Here is a 19558-nt window from a genome sequence, read left to right on the forward strand (position 1 = left end):
AAGAATTCTCAGATAATTCTGCACTTATGGGGGCAAAGGAGAGGAGTCGGGGAGAACTTTGAGAACTGTCTGCAAATGAATATTAGGAAAAACCAATGAACTGCTTAATGACTTTCACCGCACCTGAGAGCCTCCCTGTCTGGTGACTATTCAGGGAGTGGATGCAGAGGTGGTCCACTCCTACAAGTACTTGGGGGTCCACATTAATGACAGGCTGGACTGGACTCTCAGAACACAGAGGAACTGGGGAAGGAAGGGCAGATCAGATTGGTTTTTTTTTGTCTTGAGAGTGGGAAGTGCAATCCATCACATCTTCTACAACTCTGGGATGACCAGTGTGGTGTGCTGGGCTGCTAACGTCACTTCAGGAGAGGACCACCGAATCAACAGGCCAATTAAAATGGCAGGCTCAGTTATGGGACCACCTGGAGGTGGAGGAGCAAATCAACAACGCTGCACATCCACTCTCTGACACAACTTCACTGAGGACTTCCAGCCAACGACTCGTTCAGCAGAAGCGTGTGAGGAAACACAACTGGGGGTCCTTCATGCCAACAGCAATACACCAGTATAGCGCCTCACTGGGACGGAGCTGACAAGTACACGTTTTCTTTCTTTTGAAATTTTCATCCTTTTTAGTCATTCTGGTGCGTGTTCAGACCACAGTGCGTATGTGTGTATATATTATATACTGTATATATGTATACTGTATATATATATGTGTATGTATTTAATTATTTAAAGAGTGTCTGTAAAAAGGCAAACTTCCACAAAATAAAGTTTTATCTATGTTATATAGTGTCTTTCATGTCTTATCTATCTTATATAGTGCCATTCACATCTATCTATCTATTATATAGTGCCTTTCACTATCTATCTATTATGTAGTGCCTTTCACTATCTATCTATCTAATATATAGTGCCTTTCACATCTGTCTATCTATCTAATATATACTGCCTTTCACATCTATTATATAGTGCCTTTCACATCTATCTATCTAATATATAGTGCCTTTCACATCTATATTATATAGTGCCTTTTACATCTATCCATTTAATATATAGTGCCTTTCACATCTGTCTATCTATCTAATATATACTGCCTTTCACATCTATTATATAGTGCCTTTCACATCTATCTATCTAATATATAGTGCCTTTCACATCTATCTATCTATCTATCTATCTAATATATAGTGCCTTTCACATCTGTCTATCTATGTAATATATACTGCCTTTCACATCTATTATATAGTGCCTTTCACATCTATCTATTATATAGTGCCTTTCACATCTATCTATCTATCTGTTATATAGTGCCTTTCATATCTATCTATTATATAGTACTTTTCACATCTATCTATCTATTATATAGTGCCTTTCACATCTATCTATCTATCTATCTATATCTAATATATAGTGCCTTTCACATCTATCTTTATTATATAGTGCCTTTCACATCTATCCATCTAATATATAGTGCCTTTCACATCTGTCTATCTATTATATAGTGCCTTTCACATCTATCTATCTAATATATAGTGCCTTTCACATCTGTCTATCTATCTAATATATACTGCCTTTCACATCTATTATATAGTGCCTTTCACATCTATCTAATATATAGTGCCTTTCACACCTATCTATCTGTTATATAGTGCCTTTCATATCTATCTATTATATAGTACTTTTCACATCTATCTATTATATAGTGCCTTTCACATCTATCTATCTATCTATCTAATATATAGTGCCTTTCACATCTATCTTTATTATATAGTGCCTTTTACATCTATCTATCTATTATATAGTGCCTTTCACTATCTATCTAATATATAGTGCCTTTCACATCTGTCTATCTATCTAATATATACTGCCTTTCACATCTATTATATAGTGCCTTTCACATCTATCTATTATATAGTGCCTTTCACATCTATCTATCTGTTATATAGTGCCTTTCATATCTATCTATCTATTATACAGTACTTTTCACATCTATCTATTATATAGTGCCTTTCACATCTATCTATCTAATATATAGTGCCTTTCACATCTATCTTTATTATATAGTGCCTTTCACATCTATCTATCTAATATATAGTGCCTTTCACATCTATCTTTATTATATAGTGCCTTTCACATCTATCAATCTATTATATAGTGCCTTTCATTATCTATCTAATGTATAGTGCCTTTCACATCTGTCTTTATTATATAGTGCCTTTCACATCTATCTATCTATTATATAGTGCCTTTCACATATCTATCTATCTATCTACCTACCTTATAGTGCCTTTCATATCTATCTATCTATCTGTCTGTCTGTTCTAAGTATAAATCGTTTTATTCCAACGATAATACGACTTTTAAATTGGCCAACTTCATTTTGGTTGAAATACGCCCCTCTTGCGGACTTCTCTTTTTGTGTACATACAGTAAACGTCTCTAAATTTTGTATTTTTTGCATGCCTTGTATGTAGAAAGGTAAAGTAAAGTAAACTCATTTGACATGGTTCCATAGATTTATGAAAGTCAAGTCTTATTTCTTTGTGTTTCTTCCTGCCATTCAGTCGCCCGCTCAGTTCTGTTGATGAACTTGAACGTTCGTTTATTTTTTCTTTCTCTCCCTCTCCTATATTCTTTTTCTTATTTCTACATTTCATATTTCATTCTCTGCCTGACGCTTCTATGCATTTTATTTTCTCGTAATTAATAATCGCTGCCCTCCCTCACTCTTCTATTATGTATTGCTAAATAACAAAACAGAACCTACCCGGAAAAGAGATTCCAGCGTGTCCGCGCGAGTTGTTGTGAGTGCGCGTGCGCAGTTCAATGGGCGGGCTGATACCGCCGCGCGTAGCGTAGGTGCCGCGCGCCTCCCACCTCTCCTCCCGCGCTCCCCTAACCGCTGGAAGTTTAGGACCCGGGGAGGACGTCCCAGTCACTTCCTGTCGCCAGGCTCGCTCTCCGCTCGTCATTTCAATGGCAGGAGCGGAGCTCCGTCACTCCGGCCATGTTTGTAGCGTGGAGACGTAAAGGTTAGCCGAGGGAGGTTGGTTCTTGCTGCTGCACCGGCCGGCCCGTCGGTCATCCGTTTGGAGCGAGTAGGCCGGCTTCCCGGGGAATCGGGAGCGGCTGCAGCAGCATCGCCCTGCGCTCTTGTGGGAGGCACCCAACGGGGCCGGCTGGGCCAAAACAATGTGAGTCATCAGACAAAAGCGGAGCTGCTTCGGGAGATCCCGAACTGAAGGTAAGTGTGCGGGCCGAGGATTACGGAAAGAGAGAGACGGCGACCGAAAGAGAGAAACGCAGGCCGGGGCGGGCATCGGAGGAAAAGAGGGGGTGGTCAGCAGGCTGGCCGGCTGGTTTGTCGGTGGACGACAGCGGGGGCTGAGAGAGACGGCTGGACAGGCCGGTGTTCCCGGAAAGCGAGAGCCCGAGTGGCCGGGGGGGAGGCAGGTGCATCCTCGGGACGGGACGACTTCTGGCAGGAGATCCCGTGAAATGACGGGGGCTGTGAGTGACAGAGAAGACGGGACGGGCACGACGGGACAGCGCCAGGGCAGAACTGTCGGAGTGGCACAGCAGCAGAGGCCTGGGCACAGCAAGCTGGCCAGGGGATGAGAGGCCTCGTGTGCTGAGGACCAGATCTGTTTAGTCACGGTGCGGAGGACAGGCCGATGGCGTTAGCTGTTGTGTCACCTCCTGGTCACCCGTGCTTGCTGCTGCTGCTGCTGCCTAGTTTGGAGCTTTCCTGTAAAAATGCCCGGATTGCTTCCTTTACGTTGCTTATTTCACTTTCTGTTGGCCTCCTAAACGTGTTACTTTTGAGGTGGACCTCATTTGGGTTTGCTTTGTAGCGAGTCTTGAAGGAGCGCCATCCATCTAGGACTCCGTTTCATTGACTGATGCGCCGCTTGGTTACATTTTGGTTTTATTTTTTTTTTCTGACCCCTTGTTCTGGCATCACGGGAGGCGCTACAGCAAAGTTGACATACTCTGATCCAAGAAGCCTTGTCCTGTGGAAAAAAGGAAGACCTTCCCATGGAAACTGTTGACTTTTTCAACATATTTGTACAGGCAAACTGCAGATCTTCAGGCAAACAGTGCCAGCAGATAAAGGTGTCATCCAAGGTGTGACAATTTAATTCCTGGAACAGCTGTGTAGTGTCACCCACGTGAGTGGGGGGAAAAAAATAAATCACATGTGTGTTTGATGACAAGGTGATAGTCCATCACACAGGTACAAACAGTCAACCATCAACGTCATTTAGATGTGCTAAAGGGGTCACAGAAAACTCCTGAACTAAGTGGACCATCCATCACAACAGTGTCCCACGCCTTGATTGATGTGCTGAGTGTTTGTGACTTCCCAGCTAAGAAACCAAACTGGATCACTCGCCCGAGTCAGCACCTTGTGATTTCTGGCTCTTCCCAAAAACAAAAAATGACGGGATGAAAAATTTTCAGACATTTCTAAAATCCAATATAATGTGACATTGGAAGTCAAGGGTGTTCCAGAAAGAGTTCCAGCAGGCGTGTTTCCAGCAATGTCTTCTAACTAACTAAATGCACAGCCTTTGAAGGTGTAGATATGTAAAGACTGCACACATGGGTAGTTTCCGGAAATTAAATTGTCATACCTTGTACTTGAACAAGTGACACATACAAAAGAACAAAATGCAGATTTGTCACAAGGAAAAAGTAAAAGTCTACCCCCTCCATTTATGAGCACTTCAGATCCATCAAACTAGACTCGGGTGTTCTGGGTGAGGTGCCAATGGTTATTTAAACAGCAGATATCGATGGTCTGCCGTTGTTCTGTTTCCTATTTATGTGTGTGTGATGTCATCAGGCTAAGATCAAAAGAGCTCTCAAAGGTCCCCAGAAAATGGTGGATTCCTAGGAGTCTAGCGAGGGAATTGTGACAAATCAATCCTTCAGGTACAAGTGGCAGATTTCCCTCTTGAGATAATAAAAGTCTCCCTACCTATAGATTTTGAAATGAATGCAGCCCTGGCCAGCCTAACACATTCAGCCCAAGAACCCCAAAAGATCTGCAGCTACGTTGGTGACAAAGTGCAAACATCTGCAATCAGAAAGCGCCAGTGAGATCTGCCTGGAGAGGCGTCGTGTCCAAAAAAGAACATTAGAGCAAGGCTTGTATGCCATTGAACATCTCGGCAGAGACCAGGCTTTGTGGAGTAAAGTGAATCAAAGGTCGAGTTGTTTGGCCAAAGTAACAGTAGACGTGTTAAGTGCTGTGGGCGACATTTCAGGAGAACTTCCTACTACTGTGAAGCGGAAACATTCTGGGTTGGGATTGCTTTGCTGCTTCAGGGCCTGGATGGCATGCAATCAATGAGTCGGCAATGAATTCTGCATGTGCTTGATGGGAATGTGAGGTTATTTCAGGTTCAGCTTGTGGACAGATGACAACACAATAAGGATCCAAAGTACGCTAGCAAACCCACCAAGGAATTGTTCAAAAAGAGGACATGGACCGGCTTAGTCAAAGCCCTGATTTAAGTCCGGGGATGGTAGGAGTGGTCAGAGTTTCCACTTGAGATGATCTTGGAGACTGGCAGGCAGTTGTGCAAAATGCCTACAAGGGCACAATACCCGCTTCTGAGGCCAAGGGTGGACTTCCATTTTTCCCCAGTGGTCCATTACATTTATCGATATTTTTGTTAAAGAAATGACTGACAAGGCAAATTGTCTTTGTATTTTTATTCAGATATATCACCTTTATCTGCAGACATTGTTTGTGTGAAGATAGATACTTTATAATTTACTAATATCAAGATCTACTGCTTACCTGTTCAAATGTGTTGAAAGAGCCAAGTTTCCATGGGGTGCCCATACTTTCTCACATAGCCGTCAAGTTTTCCAGCAGTTGCTGTCCACTCCACCCCAGTTTTTTTGTTTTTCCTCCCATGAATCTCATGGACAGTATCTACTCGCGTTTAAGTTCTCCCACGGATAAGTCGGGCCTTGATTTTACCGTCTAATTTCTGTTATTTTATAATGTCGGTCGTAGAAGTCGAATGTGGATAACTCCCGCTATTGGTCCAAGAGATTACGATATGCCAGCGCCCACCTGAGAGAGTCACCACGGGGCACACGGCCTTTTGTTTTCTATGTATTGTGCCTACGTGACCACACGGTGATACCCGCACTATTCAGAAGCGACGTTTTGTGTTTTTTTTGTATCTCGCCCCCTCATGCACCCTTATCAACGATGGAGTGTTCGACCAGAAGAAAATATGAAGCTGGATTCAAAATTCAATGTGTCTGAGAAACTGATGTGAGATTGGAGGAGGTGAGAAGATGCAAAAGTGTCGCATTTTTTTGAACGGGCGTATAGGTCGGGGTCCTGATTTTTATGATCGATTTTTTTTTCCGGGTTTCAAGACCCAACTTACACGCGAGTCTATACGTTACTTGGTCGTCCCTGAGTAGATTGGCATAATTCCCCTCCATCCATGTGGGTTTCCAGCTTACTCCTGCGATCCAATGCCATGCAGCTTATTTGAATTGCTGTTTCTACATTGGCCCGGTGGTCGTGTGTTCACTCTCCGATGGAGGTGTTTGTGCCCGATGGTTGCTGGGATAGGCTCCAGCTGCCACCCAATACCCTGGCCCTGAATAAGCAGGTTAAGAAAATGGATGGTGGTGGTGCTTCATATTTTCACAGTGACATTGTGGCAGGCAGAGTACAAACAGAGTGGCATCAGTTCACTTCACTGACACTCCGCTTGCATCTCCACCTTCTTGTGTTAAACTTGTTTTGTTTTTTCCTCCTCTTTGTTTCTTTCCGTCATATCCGAAGTGTCCTCGTCCATGGAGACCTCTAACAGTCAGTTTGCAGCCTGTGCCGTCATTAAAGTGGACGAGGCGATGGTTTCAAATTCGGGTGAATTTTACTAACACTTTGACTTTTTCTGCTTTCCCCTCAGAGATGGAAGCCAGCAACCATTTTAGTTTTGCCTCACACAACACAACTTTGGCTGTCTCAGGGATGAAACACTCCATGGGAGAGACGCTCTACACCAACGGGTCTGCAGCAGGCTTCACACAACAGAGCAAAAGTGAGTATTGCTGACATGAGGGGCTCGTGTGGACTCGGTGACAACTAGCACTGCACCCTGGCGGGGTTATGTGACTGCTGTGGACTTGACATCCTTCATGTAGGACTTACGGTACTTGTACTGACAGAAGTGCTCATTAATTTTATAGAAGTAACAGCAGGGATTCACTGTACCTGTGAACTGAAGAGGTCAACTGTAAACTGTATTCTGGGATATCCTCCTAAAATGTACATTCAGGCGCCAACCTACACAGTTATAATGTGCATATCTCTCTATTATAAAAGAAAATCTTGAGACAAGACGTGACTTTTGCCAAGAGATTTTTCCTCCTCTCCACCATTTCCAGTTCGCAGCCCTCGCCCGCGGTCCTCTCACCTCTCACCATTGTGAATGCTTTTGACATCGCAGTTCATGCTCTCTAAGCTTGTAGCGCTGCCCCGGGAGAACAACTAACCCCCGGGTTGTCGCACAATTAGAAAACTGCTGGAGCAAAGCAGTTAAATATCGAAAATATATCGGGGCAATGTGACCAATGCTCGTCCTTTTATTTGACCCCTCACCACATGTCCCAGCTCAGCATTAAACTACAAGCCATATCTTATATATAGTTCGCCAGTCTACTCACTCACTCACGTCTGTCCGAAGCCGAATGCGCAGTCGCCTTCTGCACAGCTGCCCGAAAAACCTTACGAGACCGACATCACGGCAGGCAGCGGATTTACGGCCGTGAAAATTCAAAGAGAAAGGCGACTTCGATTAAAGCTCTAGAGGCCTGAAAGGCGATTTTGACCACAGCTCCAGGCCTAATTACGCATTCATTCAATGCACCGATATCAGGTTTGTGGTGCTTATACTTATTACTATTTCACTCGTGCCCGTTTCATCTTACGTTGTCGAAACGGACTCTTTGTCTAGTCACAAAATAAAGAAGAGGCAAAAATGTTTTACATACAGTGCATCCAGAAAGTATTCCCAGCGCTTCATCACTTTTTCCACATTTTGTTATGTCACAGCCTTATTCCAAAATGGATTAAATTCATTTTTTTCCTCAGAATTCTACACACAACACCCCATAATGACAACGTGAAAAAAGTTTACTTGAGGTTCTTGCAAATTTATTAGAAATAAAAAAACTGAGAAATCCTATGTCCATAAGTATTCACAGCCTTTGCTCAATACTTTGTCGATGCCCCTTTGGCAGCAATTCCAGCCTCAAGTCTTTTTGAATATGATGCCACAAGCTTGGCACACCTATCCTTGGCCAGTTTCGCCCATTCCTCTTTGCAGCACCTCTCAAGCTCCATCAGGTTGGATGGGAAGCTTCGGTGCACAGCCATTTTAAGATCTCTCCAGAGATGTTCAATCGCATTCAAGTCTGGGCTCTGGCTGGGCCACTCAAGGACATTCACAGAGTTGTCCTGAAGCCACTCCTTTGATATCTTGGCTGTGTGCTTAGGGTCGTTGTCCTGCTGAAAGATGAACCGTCGCCCCAGTCTGAGGTCAAGAGCGCTCTGGAGCAGGTTTTCATCCAGGATGTCTCTGTACATTGCTGCAGTCATCTTTCCCTTTATCCTGACTAGTCTCCCAGTTCCCCACAACATGATGCTGTCACCACCATGCTTCACTGTAGGGATGGTGTTGGCCTGGTGATGAGCGGTGCCTGGTTTCCTCCAAACGTGACGCCTGGCATTCACACCAAAGAGTTCAATCTTTGTCTCATCAGCCCAGAGAATTTTGTTTCTCATGGTCTGAGAGTCCTTCAGGTGCCTTTTGGCAAACTTCAGGCGGGCTGCCATGTGCCTTTTACTAAGGAGTGGCTTCCGTCTGGCCACTCTACCATACAGGCCTGATTGGTGGATTGCTGCAGGGTTGGTTGTCCTTCTGGAAGGTTCTCCTCTCTCCACAGAGGACCTCTGGAGCTCTGACAGAGTGACCATCGGGTTCTTGGTCACCTCCCTGACTAAAGCCCTTCTCCCCCGATCGCTCAGTTTAGATGACCGGCCAGCTCTAGGAAGAGTCCTGGTGGTTTCGAACTTCTTCCACTTACGGATGATGGAGGCCACTGTGCTCATTGGGGCCTTCAAAGCAGCAGAAATTTTTCTTAACCTTCCCCAGATTTGTGCCTCGAGACAATCCTGTCTCGGAGGTCTACAGACAATTCCTTTGACTTCATGCTTGGTTTGTGCTCTGACATGAACTGGGACCTTCTATAGACAGGTGTGTGCCTTTCCAAATCAGGTCCAGTCAACTGAATTTACCACAGGTGGACTCCAATAAAGCTGCAGAAACATCTCAAGGATGATCAGGGGAAACAGGATGGACCTGAGCTCAATTCTGAGCTTCATGGCAAAGGCTGTGAATACTTATGGACATGGGATTTCTAAGTTTTTTTATTTTTTATAAATTTGCAAAAACCTCAAGTAAACTTTTTTCACGTTGTCATTATGGGGTGTTGTGTGTAGAATTCTGAGGAAAAAAATGAATTGAATTCATTTTGGAATAAGGCTGTAACATAACAAAATGTGGAAAAAGTGATGCGCTGGGAATACTTTACAGATGCACTGTATAGACAAAAAAAAACCAAACAAACAAGTACATAGCAATCAAAACCACCTTTCCCGGTTTAGGAGCGAGATGTTTACGATTAGGAGAAACCAGTTTGTCCATATATGTTAACTGTCTTTACTGTTTACGGCAAAGAGAAAGCCTACCGGAATATGCCCGCCGTTGAGCCGATAACAAAAAAGTTCAATCCTACTGGTGCAAAGAATCGTCTGCGAAACCAAAGGAAAAAAGAGTCTGTCTTCAGAGACGCGTCTCCCTTAAGTCACTGAGTGAGCAAAAAAAAAAAAACTTTATCCAGCAGGTATTTTTCTTGGCACTACCTTGTCGCTTCCCTTTTGCACCAACTCAAGATGTCTCACTTTCTCCCCTTCTTTTCCGGTTTTTAAGTCTTCAGTACCAACCGTCCTGACCGTGTTATGATGTCCCCCTTAACGGTGTATTTACAGTGTCCACTTTCCCTGCAGTGCACCCTACGGAGCAGCAAACTGCCAACAGAACAATAGCACATGTGGCACCCGCTCCAAGCTCTTACACATTTTTACATTTTTCTTACTTTAAGTTCCCAATAAATGATGTCCAAATCTTATTGAAGAATTTCATCCCGAAGGGTTATCAACAGAAGAAATGAGTACACGGGGAATCCTAGCATCGAGAAACGATGAAGTCAGACGAGTTTAATATGAAAATTGTCCACGGCAAATTGGTTAAATGCGTATCAATAGACTCTGCTGAAACAGTTGGTGGTGATGGTGCGGAAGATGAAAACATCAACTTACAAGATCATGAAGAATATCTACAACCGTTAACACCGTTGGGTCTTACACGGCACGAATTACTGTAGAAAGAAGGATGTTATGTTATTAGATAGATAGATAGATACTTTATTAATCCCAAGGGGAAATTCACATTCTCCAGCAGCAGCATACTGATACAATAAACAATATTAAATTAAAGATTGATAACAATGCAGGTATACAGACAGACAATAACTTTATATAATGTTAACGTTTACCCCCCCGGGTGGAATCGAAGAGTCTCATAGTGTGGGGGAGGAACGATCTCCTCAGTCTGTCAGTGGAGCAGGACGGTGACAGCAGTCTGTCACTGAAGCTGCTTCTCTGTCTGGAGATGATCCTGTTCAGTGGATGCAGTGGATTCTCCATGATTGACAGGAGTCTGCTCAGTGCCCGTCGCTCTGCCACAGATGTCAAACTGTCCAGCTCCGTGCCTACAATAGAGCCTGCCTTCCTCACCAGTTTGTCCAGGCGTGAGGCGTCTTTCCTCTTAATGCTGCCTCCCCAGCACACCACCGCGTAGAAGAGGGCGCTCGCCACAACCGTCTGATAGAACATCTGCGGCATCTTATTGCAGATGTTGAAGGACGCCAGCCTTCTAGTGAAGTATAGTCGGCTCTGTCCTCTCTTGCACAGATCATCAGTATTGGCAGTCCAGTCCAGTTTATCATCCAGCTGCACTCCCAGGTATTTATAGGTCTGCACCATCTGCACACAGTCACCTCTGATGATCACAGGGTCCATGAGGGGCCTGGTCCTCCTTAAATCCAGCACCAGCTCCTTGGTTTTGCTAGTGTTCAGGTGTAGGTGGTTTGAGTCGCACCATTTAACAAAGTCCTTGATGAGGTTCCTATACTCCTCCTCCTGCCCACTCCTGATGCAGCCCATGATAGCAGTGTCATCAGTGAACTTTTGCACATGGCAGGACTCCGAGTTGTATTGGAAGTCCGATGTATATAGGCTGAACAGGACCGGAGAAAGTACAGTCCCCTGCGGCACTCCTGTTATGTAATTTATGTCTGTGATGGGCTATGCAATAAGACAAGATTAGTTGTATTGAAAATTGTTTGAACAATTCTACATGTCAAATTTGAACAGGTGACAAGAAAGGTAATGGAGTACATCTAACACGAGACACCAAAGGAGATCTCGATATGTCAGTCGTATTAAAACGTTTACGGTTTCCTGTGAGAATAGCTTTTGATAGGACAATTAACAAATCACAGGGACAAACATTCGAAAAAGTTGGTTTTTTTATTAGAGAAAAAGAAACGAAATTCAGTCACAGGCAGTTATACGTTGCGTTATCATGATGGAAGTCCAAACACGAAATCAAAATGTAAAGTGATATTGACAAAAAAATAGTTTTTACTGAAGTTTAAAAAGTATTTGTGTGTTAATTTCAAAGCCAAACGGAACGAAAACGTATAACGCAATGAATACCTCGAACGCAACATGAAACGTAATTTTATTTACGTTTTTATTTTTTTTTTTTACTCGGGCAGCACGGTGGCGCAGTGGGTAGAGCTGCTGCTGCCTCACAGTTAGGAGACCCCGCGTGGAGTTTGCATGTTCTCACTGTGTCTGGGTGGGTTTCCTCCCACAGTCCAAAGACATGCAGGTTAGGTGCATTGGCAATTCTAAATTGTGCCTAGTGTGTGTGTGTGCCCTGTGGTGGGCTGGCACCCTGCTCGGAATTTGTTCCTGCCTTGCGCCCTGTGCTGGCTGGGATTTGCTCCAGCAGACCCCCGTGACCCTGTAGTTAGGATATAGCGGGTTGGCCAATGACTGACTGACTGACCTTCCTGAAGATGTATGTCTTCACTTTGTCATAATGAGTTCTAGTGTCTGCGTGGGTTTCCTGCCGGTGCTCCGGTTTTCTCCCACAGTCCAAAGACATGCAGGTTAGGTGCATTGGTGGTCCTAAATTGTGCCCTAGTGTGTGCTTGATGTGTGTGTGCCCTGTGGTGGGCTGGCTTCCTGCCTTGCGCCCTGTGTTGGCTGGGATTGGCTCCAGCAGACCTCCGTGACCCTGTAGTTAGGATATAGCAGGCTGGATAATGAATGGATATTTTTTACTCTGGTTAATTATTCGCTGTAATGTAAAATAGTTAGCTCTATTATGCATATGTAACAATTCCCATGAAAATCACAATCTGTTTAAAGTGTACATCTGCTTCCCTTTACGCAAGCAGCAGAGCCGTGAAGTTTCCAGTGCGTAGCGTGAACAATACCATGCTGTTGTCTGGACTTGTAACACGTATGTAGACGTAGGACAGCAGCACCCTGCCGTGTTTGTGCTGTTCACTTGTCTGTTCAGCAACTTACAGCTTCTGAATTCAGTGTCTTCTGCACCCAGTGAACCTTGAAATGTAGAGGAGTCTGGAGCAAGTGTCAAGTATTGGTGTCCTCAGAACAAGTACGACGAGCAGACGCGCCATCATTGGTAACCCTTAGCCCTTATGTAAAGATTTGACGTGTGTTAAAGGTGTGTGTCCAATGGGAGCGTGGAAGAGAAAATATTCAAGTGCGCAGTTTGGAGGTCAATCAAAATTTAGAAAGTTTGTTTTTCATCTTTGCTGTTGGTTTTTGATTAGCTTCATAACCCGAGGGTCAAAGCCGTCAGTGGATCTCATCATGGTCTGAAAAATGGCTGGAGGACAGCTGGGATCTTTAATTATACTGTTTGCTTTACTAAGGCAGAGACGAGCTGTAAGCCGGAGATATTCGGAGTTGTCTTCACCACCCTTTCTGGCGCCTTGCAGGCCAGGGCTGAACTGACCTTGAATTAGGATGTTAAACAGGCAGTGAGTGCTGTTAGACGTTGGTGAGCGTAGATGGAGGCTTTCTTTCTTCGAGTTCTGTTTTTTAACAGTAGCCACGGTGTGGGGTTCCAGTTTGTTGGTAGTAACTCCATTAAACATGAAGCTGTTGACCCTTCTCCGCAGCACACCCCCCAATATAAATGGCAAAGTGTATTTTTGTTTTTTCTTCCCTGTTTTTCTCGTTTGTCTTGATGTTTGCTGATGACATTGTGATCTGCAGGTTGAGGAGACCCTGGAGAGGTGGAGATATGAGAGGAGAGAACTGAAGGTCAGTAGGACCACCAAGACAGAATACATGTGTGTGAATGAGAGGGAGGTCAGTGGAATGGTGAGGATGAAGGGAATAGAGTTGGCGAAGGTGGAGGAGTTTAAATACTTGGGATCAACAGTACGGAGTAATGGGGAGTGAGGAAGAGAAGTGAAGAAGAGAGTGCAGGCAGGGTAGAATGGGAGGAGAAGAATGTCAGGAGTGATTGGTGACAGATGGGTATCAGCAAGAGTGAAAGGGAAGGTCTACAGGACGGTAGTGAGATCAGCTACGTTGTATGGGCTGGATACTGGAGCTGGAGGTGGCAGAGTTATTAAGGCTGATCTCTCAGCTCACCAAAACATTTTGACGGTGTTCTCAGAAAAACCAGAAAAACAACAATTTTGGAAATGTCTGCTGTGGCAGAATGAGAGCAGCAACAAGCCATAGACAAGCTTTAAAAATCAGACAATGTGATTTTCTGGATTTTTTTTCTCATTTTGTCTCTCATAGTTGAGGTATGGCGGCACGGTGGCGCAGTGGGTAGCGCTGCTGCCTCGCAGTTGGGAGACCTGGGGACCTGGGTTTGCTTCCCCGGTCCTCCCTGCGTGGAGTTTGCATGTTCTCCCCGTGTCTGCGTGGGTTTCCTCCGGGCACTCCGGTTCCCTCCCACAGTCCAAAGACATGCTGGTTAGGTGGATTGGTGATTCTAAATTGGCCCTGGTGTGTGCTTGGTGTGTGGGTGTGTTTGTGTGTGTCCTACAGTGGGTTGGCACCCTGCCCGGGATCGGTTCCTGCCTTGTGCCCTGTGTTGGCTGGGATTGGCTCCAGCAGACCCCCGTGACCCTGTGTTCAGATTCAGCGGGTTGGATAATGGATGGATGGATAGTTGAGGTATACCTATGATGAAAATTACAGGCCTCTCTCATCTTTTTAGTAGGAGAACTTGCACAATTGGTGGCTGACTAAATACTTTTTTGCCCCACTGTACATGCATGAAAGGCAAATCATTTAATGGTTGCTACAGTTGTGCAATAACTCCCTTGGCCATGAGCGTAACCAACCCTTCAAGGAGGGCACTTCCTCTTTCTGTTTCGTCTGATGCGCACGTGCCCAGTGTAGGTGGGTGGTTCTGTCATAATGCGTTTTCAGTCATTTTCTTGTGGGCAGAGATACTCTTGTAAACAATGTAGAAGCGGTAGTGTGGACAAGGGCAGGGCAATGTACTGAAGTTTATATTAGAATTGATGTTTACGAAAAATCAATATGCAAAAGCCAATATTGTGATGCTTAGCACTTTTCATTTTCCAGATCAGCTTCTCAACGTGAAATTCATTCCACAAAAAATTCCAGCTCTCTTTGTAAGTGTGTCCATGTTGCTTGGCGATAATGAACATGAGGAACAAAATGGAGTAAGGGTGTTACAACAGGTAGGATTAGCATTGTTGTTTGCAGGTGGTTAGGAGTTCAAATATCTACAGTAACAAGTAGTTCACATCACAGCAGAAGTCAGGCGTCCACGCAGCGTAAATCCTCTTCTATTCATTGTGTAATTGAAATGTTACAAGCAGGAATAGAAACATTAGGCTTCATACCTTTCTTTTCTGTAAATTATTCCAAATTTGTGCATCAGGTATGGGGGTGAGCTGCACCCTGGCCCATTTTTTTTCTTCATTTTGAGTTTGTATTTTTGTGTAGCTGGTGAATTGAATGCAATTACAATAATGGATACTCCCTGTATAGCGCATTCATTTTGAGATAATACTGTACTGAGCCAGGGGTGCGGGCGACGAAGAGTGGATTTGGCACTCTGTAGAAAATGGGTGGTCAGTAGCCCTGAAAAGTGCATTCAGCAGCTGAACTTGCTAAAGCCTTTCTCTGCTGCTCATCCATGTTGCATAGGTCTCTTGTGGCTCTGTGTACCTCTGACTGCCGTGTCCCAATGCCTGTGACCTGGGGTCCATGAGCACCTCTGAGGCTCGGTGACAACCACACACCCGGTATGGCCTTTAGTCGAAGTGCCCTCCTTAGCAGTGTGCTTTATCCTGACCCCCGCTTGACAGCATGCGGCCACCTGAGCAGTGTGTGAGGAGTGTGTCCCTCTCGGGTCTGGGTCTTGGTGATGTTTGTATCTGGTAAGTCAGTGTAAGCAGACATTTGTTATAAGAGAATATCAATTCATTCAATAAAAATCTGTGTGATTTAATAATGCCAGCTTTTAATAAGGAAATGTTCATTCACTGTTGGTTCAGAATGAAAGTGAAAGTAAGGCTTTGCTGTACACTTGAAATGATGCCATGTCCAACCAAGTATCACCGCCCACCTCAGAGTTTCAGGCGCCCTTTACAGGTTCTTATCTGGGGCCAGCTGTGTAAAGTAGCTATCTATACCATAAAAAATAAGAACTCGAGAAGTTAAGAGCACTCAGCGCAAAATACCAAAGAAGTACTTAATATGCTGGTAAATGTTGTTCTAAAATAAATACCTGCACGCATCATAGACCACAGAAAGCAGGAATACGTAATGTGGAACATTACAAGTGATGTTAGTCATAAACCAGTTCATGTATAATATACTTAGCTACATGTGTTATGATCAGTAATTAGCACAATAAAGAAACGAGAGCAGACTGGCAGACACAGAGGCAATGCACACAATGGGAATGTCTGTCTGTCTGTCTATCATATAGTGCCTTTCATATCTATCTATCTATCTATCTATCTATCTATCTATCTATCTATCTATCTATCTATCTGTCTATCATATAGTGCCTTTCATATCTATCTATCTATCTATCTATCTATCTATCTATCTATCTATCTATCTATCTATCTATCTATCTATCTATCTGTCTATCATATAGTGCCTTTCATATCTATCTATCTATCTATCTATCTATCTATCTATCTATCTATCTATCTATCTATCTATCTATCTATCTATCTATCTATCTATCTATCTATCTATCTAATTCATAGTCTGAATCACAATCTGATTGTATGGGTGGTTACCTACCAGGTAACGCTTGTGGTTGGTCTGCAAGTCGCCAAACATCCGCCACGGTGCCCTCTCAGTTGTGAGAAGCACATCATAGAATGTTGCATAGTTTACTGTCAAAGAATTTCAAAGAGTACGCGACACATGTTTCGCCCTAATTCTGGGCTCATCAGGCGTACACACTCACGAACGAATGAATGTCATGAATGTAATTACCCCGATCTACATGCTGTCAAATAAACGAACCACACACCATGGCACAGCGTAAAGAGGCTTCACCTCTGATGCTGACGTCCGAGGTTCGATTCCCCCAGAGGGTGTGCAGTGAGTGTGTACGCCTGATGAGCCCAGAATTAGGGCGAAACACGTGTCGCATACTTTTTGCATTATTTGACAGTAAACTATGCAACATATATCTATATACAGTGGAACCTCGGTTTGCGAGTAACTTGGATTATGAGTGTTTTGCAAGATGAGCTAAAATTTTTAATAAATTTTGACTTGATAAATGAGCGAGGTCTTGCAATACGAGTAGTATGTATATGCTTTGTCTGCTGAGAGTCATGTGATCACATCTGAGCTGATGGTTCTTCTCTCTCTCTCTCGCTCGCTCGCTGTGGGATTGTGGGTAATCGTCTCCTATCCTCCGTCTTAGTCAGCGTGCCTCACTCATAGTCAACATCTGTATGAGTGTATACTGTTTACTACAGCATTACCATTGTGACTGTGTGTGTGCTGTGACGTGCAAGTCCCCGTCTTGCACCCCAAAACACGAAGCTGAGTCTCAGTACTTTAGCGACATCATCTTTATTCAGCTTGAAACAGCAACAGCGCGGTTATTTATTGTAGTGGGATCTGCCGCTCTCCTATACACAGACACTGCACATTTATGTTCCTTGTATCACCCATCGACGGCAGGCTCTTATAGCATGTCTGCGATCTTTTCGGATTCGCTTTTACGGCGAACTGCTACAGCGCTGGGAGACTTACTTTGGGACGCTCTTCTGCGTGTTGTCCCGTTGGGTGGAATCCCACAAGAGTTTAGAAACTCACTCACCGCAGCCATGATTCTTTTCAAAGGTAAAGTGCAGGTCAATTTGTTTGATGTATTTTTACTTTATATTTTGTATTAATCATTTTTATATGGATAGTTCTGGGTTATGGTATGAATCATCTGAGTTTCCATTATTTCTTATGGGGAAATTCACATTGATATACGAGTGCTTTGGACTGCGAGCACGTTTCCGGAACGAATTATGCTCGCAAGCTGAGGTTCCACTGTGTGTATATCTATATATAATATATATATATATATATATATATATATATATATATAAATAATCTATTGTGGCAGAAGCACTTGGTTGGCGCCGACCCGAACACAGACTGACACTGGAGGCACAGGTGAAAACAAACCAAAATATTTATTCTGTTCTTCTGCTGGGTATCACGTCTTCCCCGTGTCCCTCAGCTACAGCACAGTCCCCAAAAGACACACAAAAGAAAAGAGAACCACACCACAAAAGTCACTCGTCTTCCTCCACTCCTCCCAGGCAGCTTCATCCTCCTCCTCCTCCCGACTCTGGCACCCTGAGTAGTGGCCGCAGGCTCCCTTTATAGCCCACCCGGAAGTGCTTCAGGTGGCAATTAACCTAAATTAGGCTGCACTTCCGGGTGTTGGCTGCGTTACTCCCCACACAGGCACCAGAAGCCTTGCAGCTCCCCCTGGCGGTGACCACAGAGCCCAACAGGTCTGAGCGGCAGTGTTTCAGGGTAGTGGCCCTGATGCAACCCAGGGGGGCTGCCACCTAGTGTTCCAGGGGATGTAGTTTGCATCCCATGGCTGCTCTCCCAGATCCAGTGTCAAAGGGGCATCCCGGCCGTCTGCCACACTATATCTCTATCTATCTCGTATATATAAACGTTTATGCATGAAAGTGTGTCTGTCTGTCCCAGAAATGAGAGGTGGAGTCTGGGTAAGGGCTCCACCTCTGACGAAACAGAAAACTCACTTAGCTGTTAATAACACAAGCGAGGCCAACACATCAGCAAAACGAAACCTCCGAAGAAAGACAAAGTCGTTTAGCTGCTAACATTGGCAAACCGGTATCCGTTTTACTTTTCCACCTGCTGCTAAAACACAAGCGAGGTGAGCACGTCGGCAAAACAACTCCTCCTAGGAGAGAGACGCTCAGAGTCGTTCCTTTCAATTACCTGACATCTCGACATTTCAGTTTTTTTCTGATGATTTCAATAGTTTCTAGGACCCCGGGCTTTTTATGGGCTTACACAGCAACTGTGTGTGTGTGTGTGTGTGTGTGTGTGTATATATACACACACACACACAATGTCTGTATGGGGCTGATTTTCAAACTTCAAGGTATTTTGAGAACATATATTCAATATTTTTGATCACATTTTTGGGTCCGTGTGATCGCAATGTCAGTTTCAGCTGCCCAGCCCTTGTGTGGGCGCAGAATGTTTTCATTTCAAATGCTGTTTGGTGAAGGGCCACCAGGAGGTGATGTGGCTGCGGCTTTCAGGCAACAAAACTTAAGAGTGGTGTGCATGTAAATCAAGAAAAGAAGGCCGGATTGTGTGTGAAGCTCTCATTACAGATTCTGGTAAGGAATTTGGTATGCTGTGTTAGTGCATTTTGAAGGCACAGGTGAACTGTAAGAGCTGAAGTTTTTATTTGTCATGTGTGATCGGTACTTTTGTAAAGTGTGTTGTTTTAGCTCATGCTGTTTGTTTGCACCCCAAATTCTTCTAATTTACTGTTGGTTATGTGCTGAGGCCTTGTCTTTTTGGAGCACAGTAACCACAACCGGCTCCACATGTGTTCTTCAACCCGATCTACAGATTGAACAAACGCTTATCAGCTCATTAACAGTTTTGTGCTCTACCTTTATATCCTTAACATCTTTAACACACACACACACACACCAGGGGCCAGTCCACCTGACCCACGTGTTTCTGGGCTATGGGTGGAAACCCCTGCAGACATAGGGGAGATATGGAGATGGCATTCAGGGA

The 19558-nt window shown here is 44.2% G+C and overlaps 1 protein-coding gene across 1 annotated transcript in view; it reads left to right on the plus strand.

Moving 5' to 3' along the window:
• Window positions 1-2911: 2911 nt before the first annotated feature.
• baz2a (bromodomain adjacent to zinc finger domain, 2A) overlaps window positions 2912-19558 on the plus strand; it is a 62131-nt gene continuing 45484 nt past the window's right edge. Inside the window, exons 1-2 of the mRNA XM_028798702.2 lie at window positions 2912-3253; window positions 6963-7094. Coding sequence (XP_028654535.1) covers window positions 6965-7094 — 130 coding nt within the window. The 5' untranslated portion in view covers window positions 2912-3253; window positions 6963-6964. The remainder of the gene's footprint in view (window positions 3254-6962; window positions 7095-19558) is intronic.

This window comes from Erpetoichthys calabaricus, chromosome 3 (assembly GCF_900747795.2).
Source record: "Erpetoichthys calabaricus chromosome 3, fErpCal1.3, whole genome shotgun sequence".
NCBI lineage: Eukaryota > Metazoa > Chordata > Cladistia > Polypteriformes > Polypteridae > Erpetoichthys > Erpetoichthys calabaricus.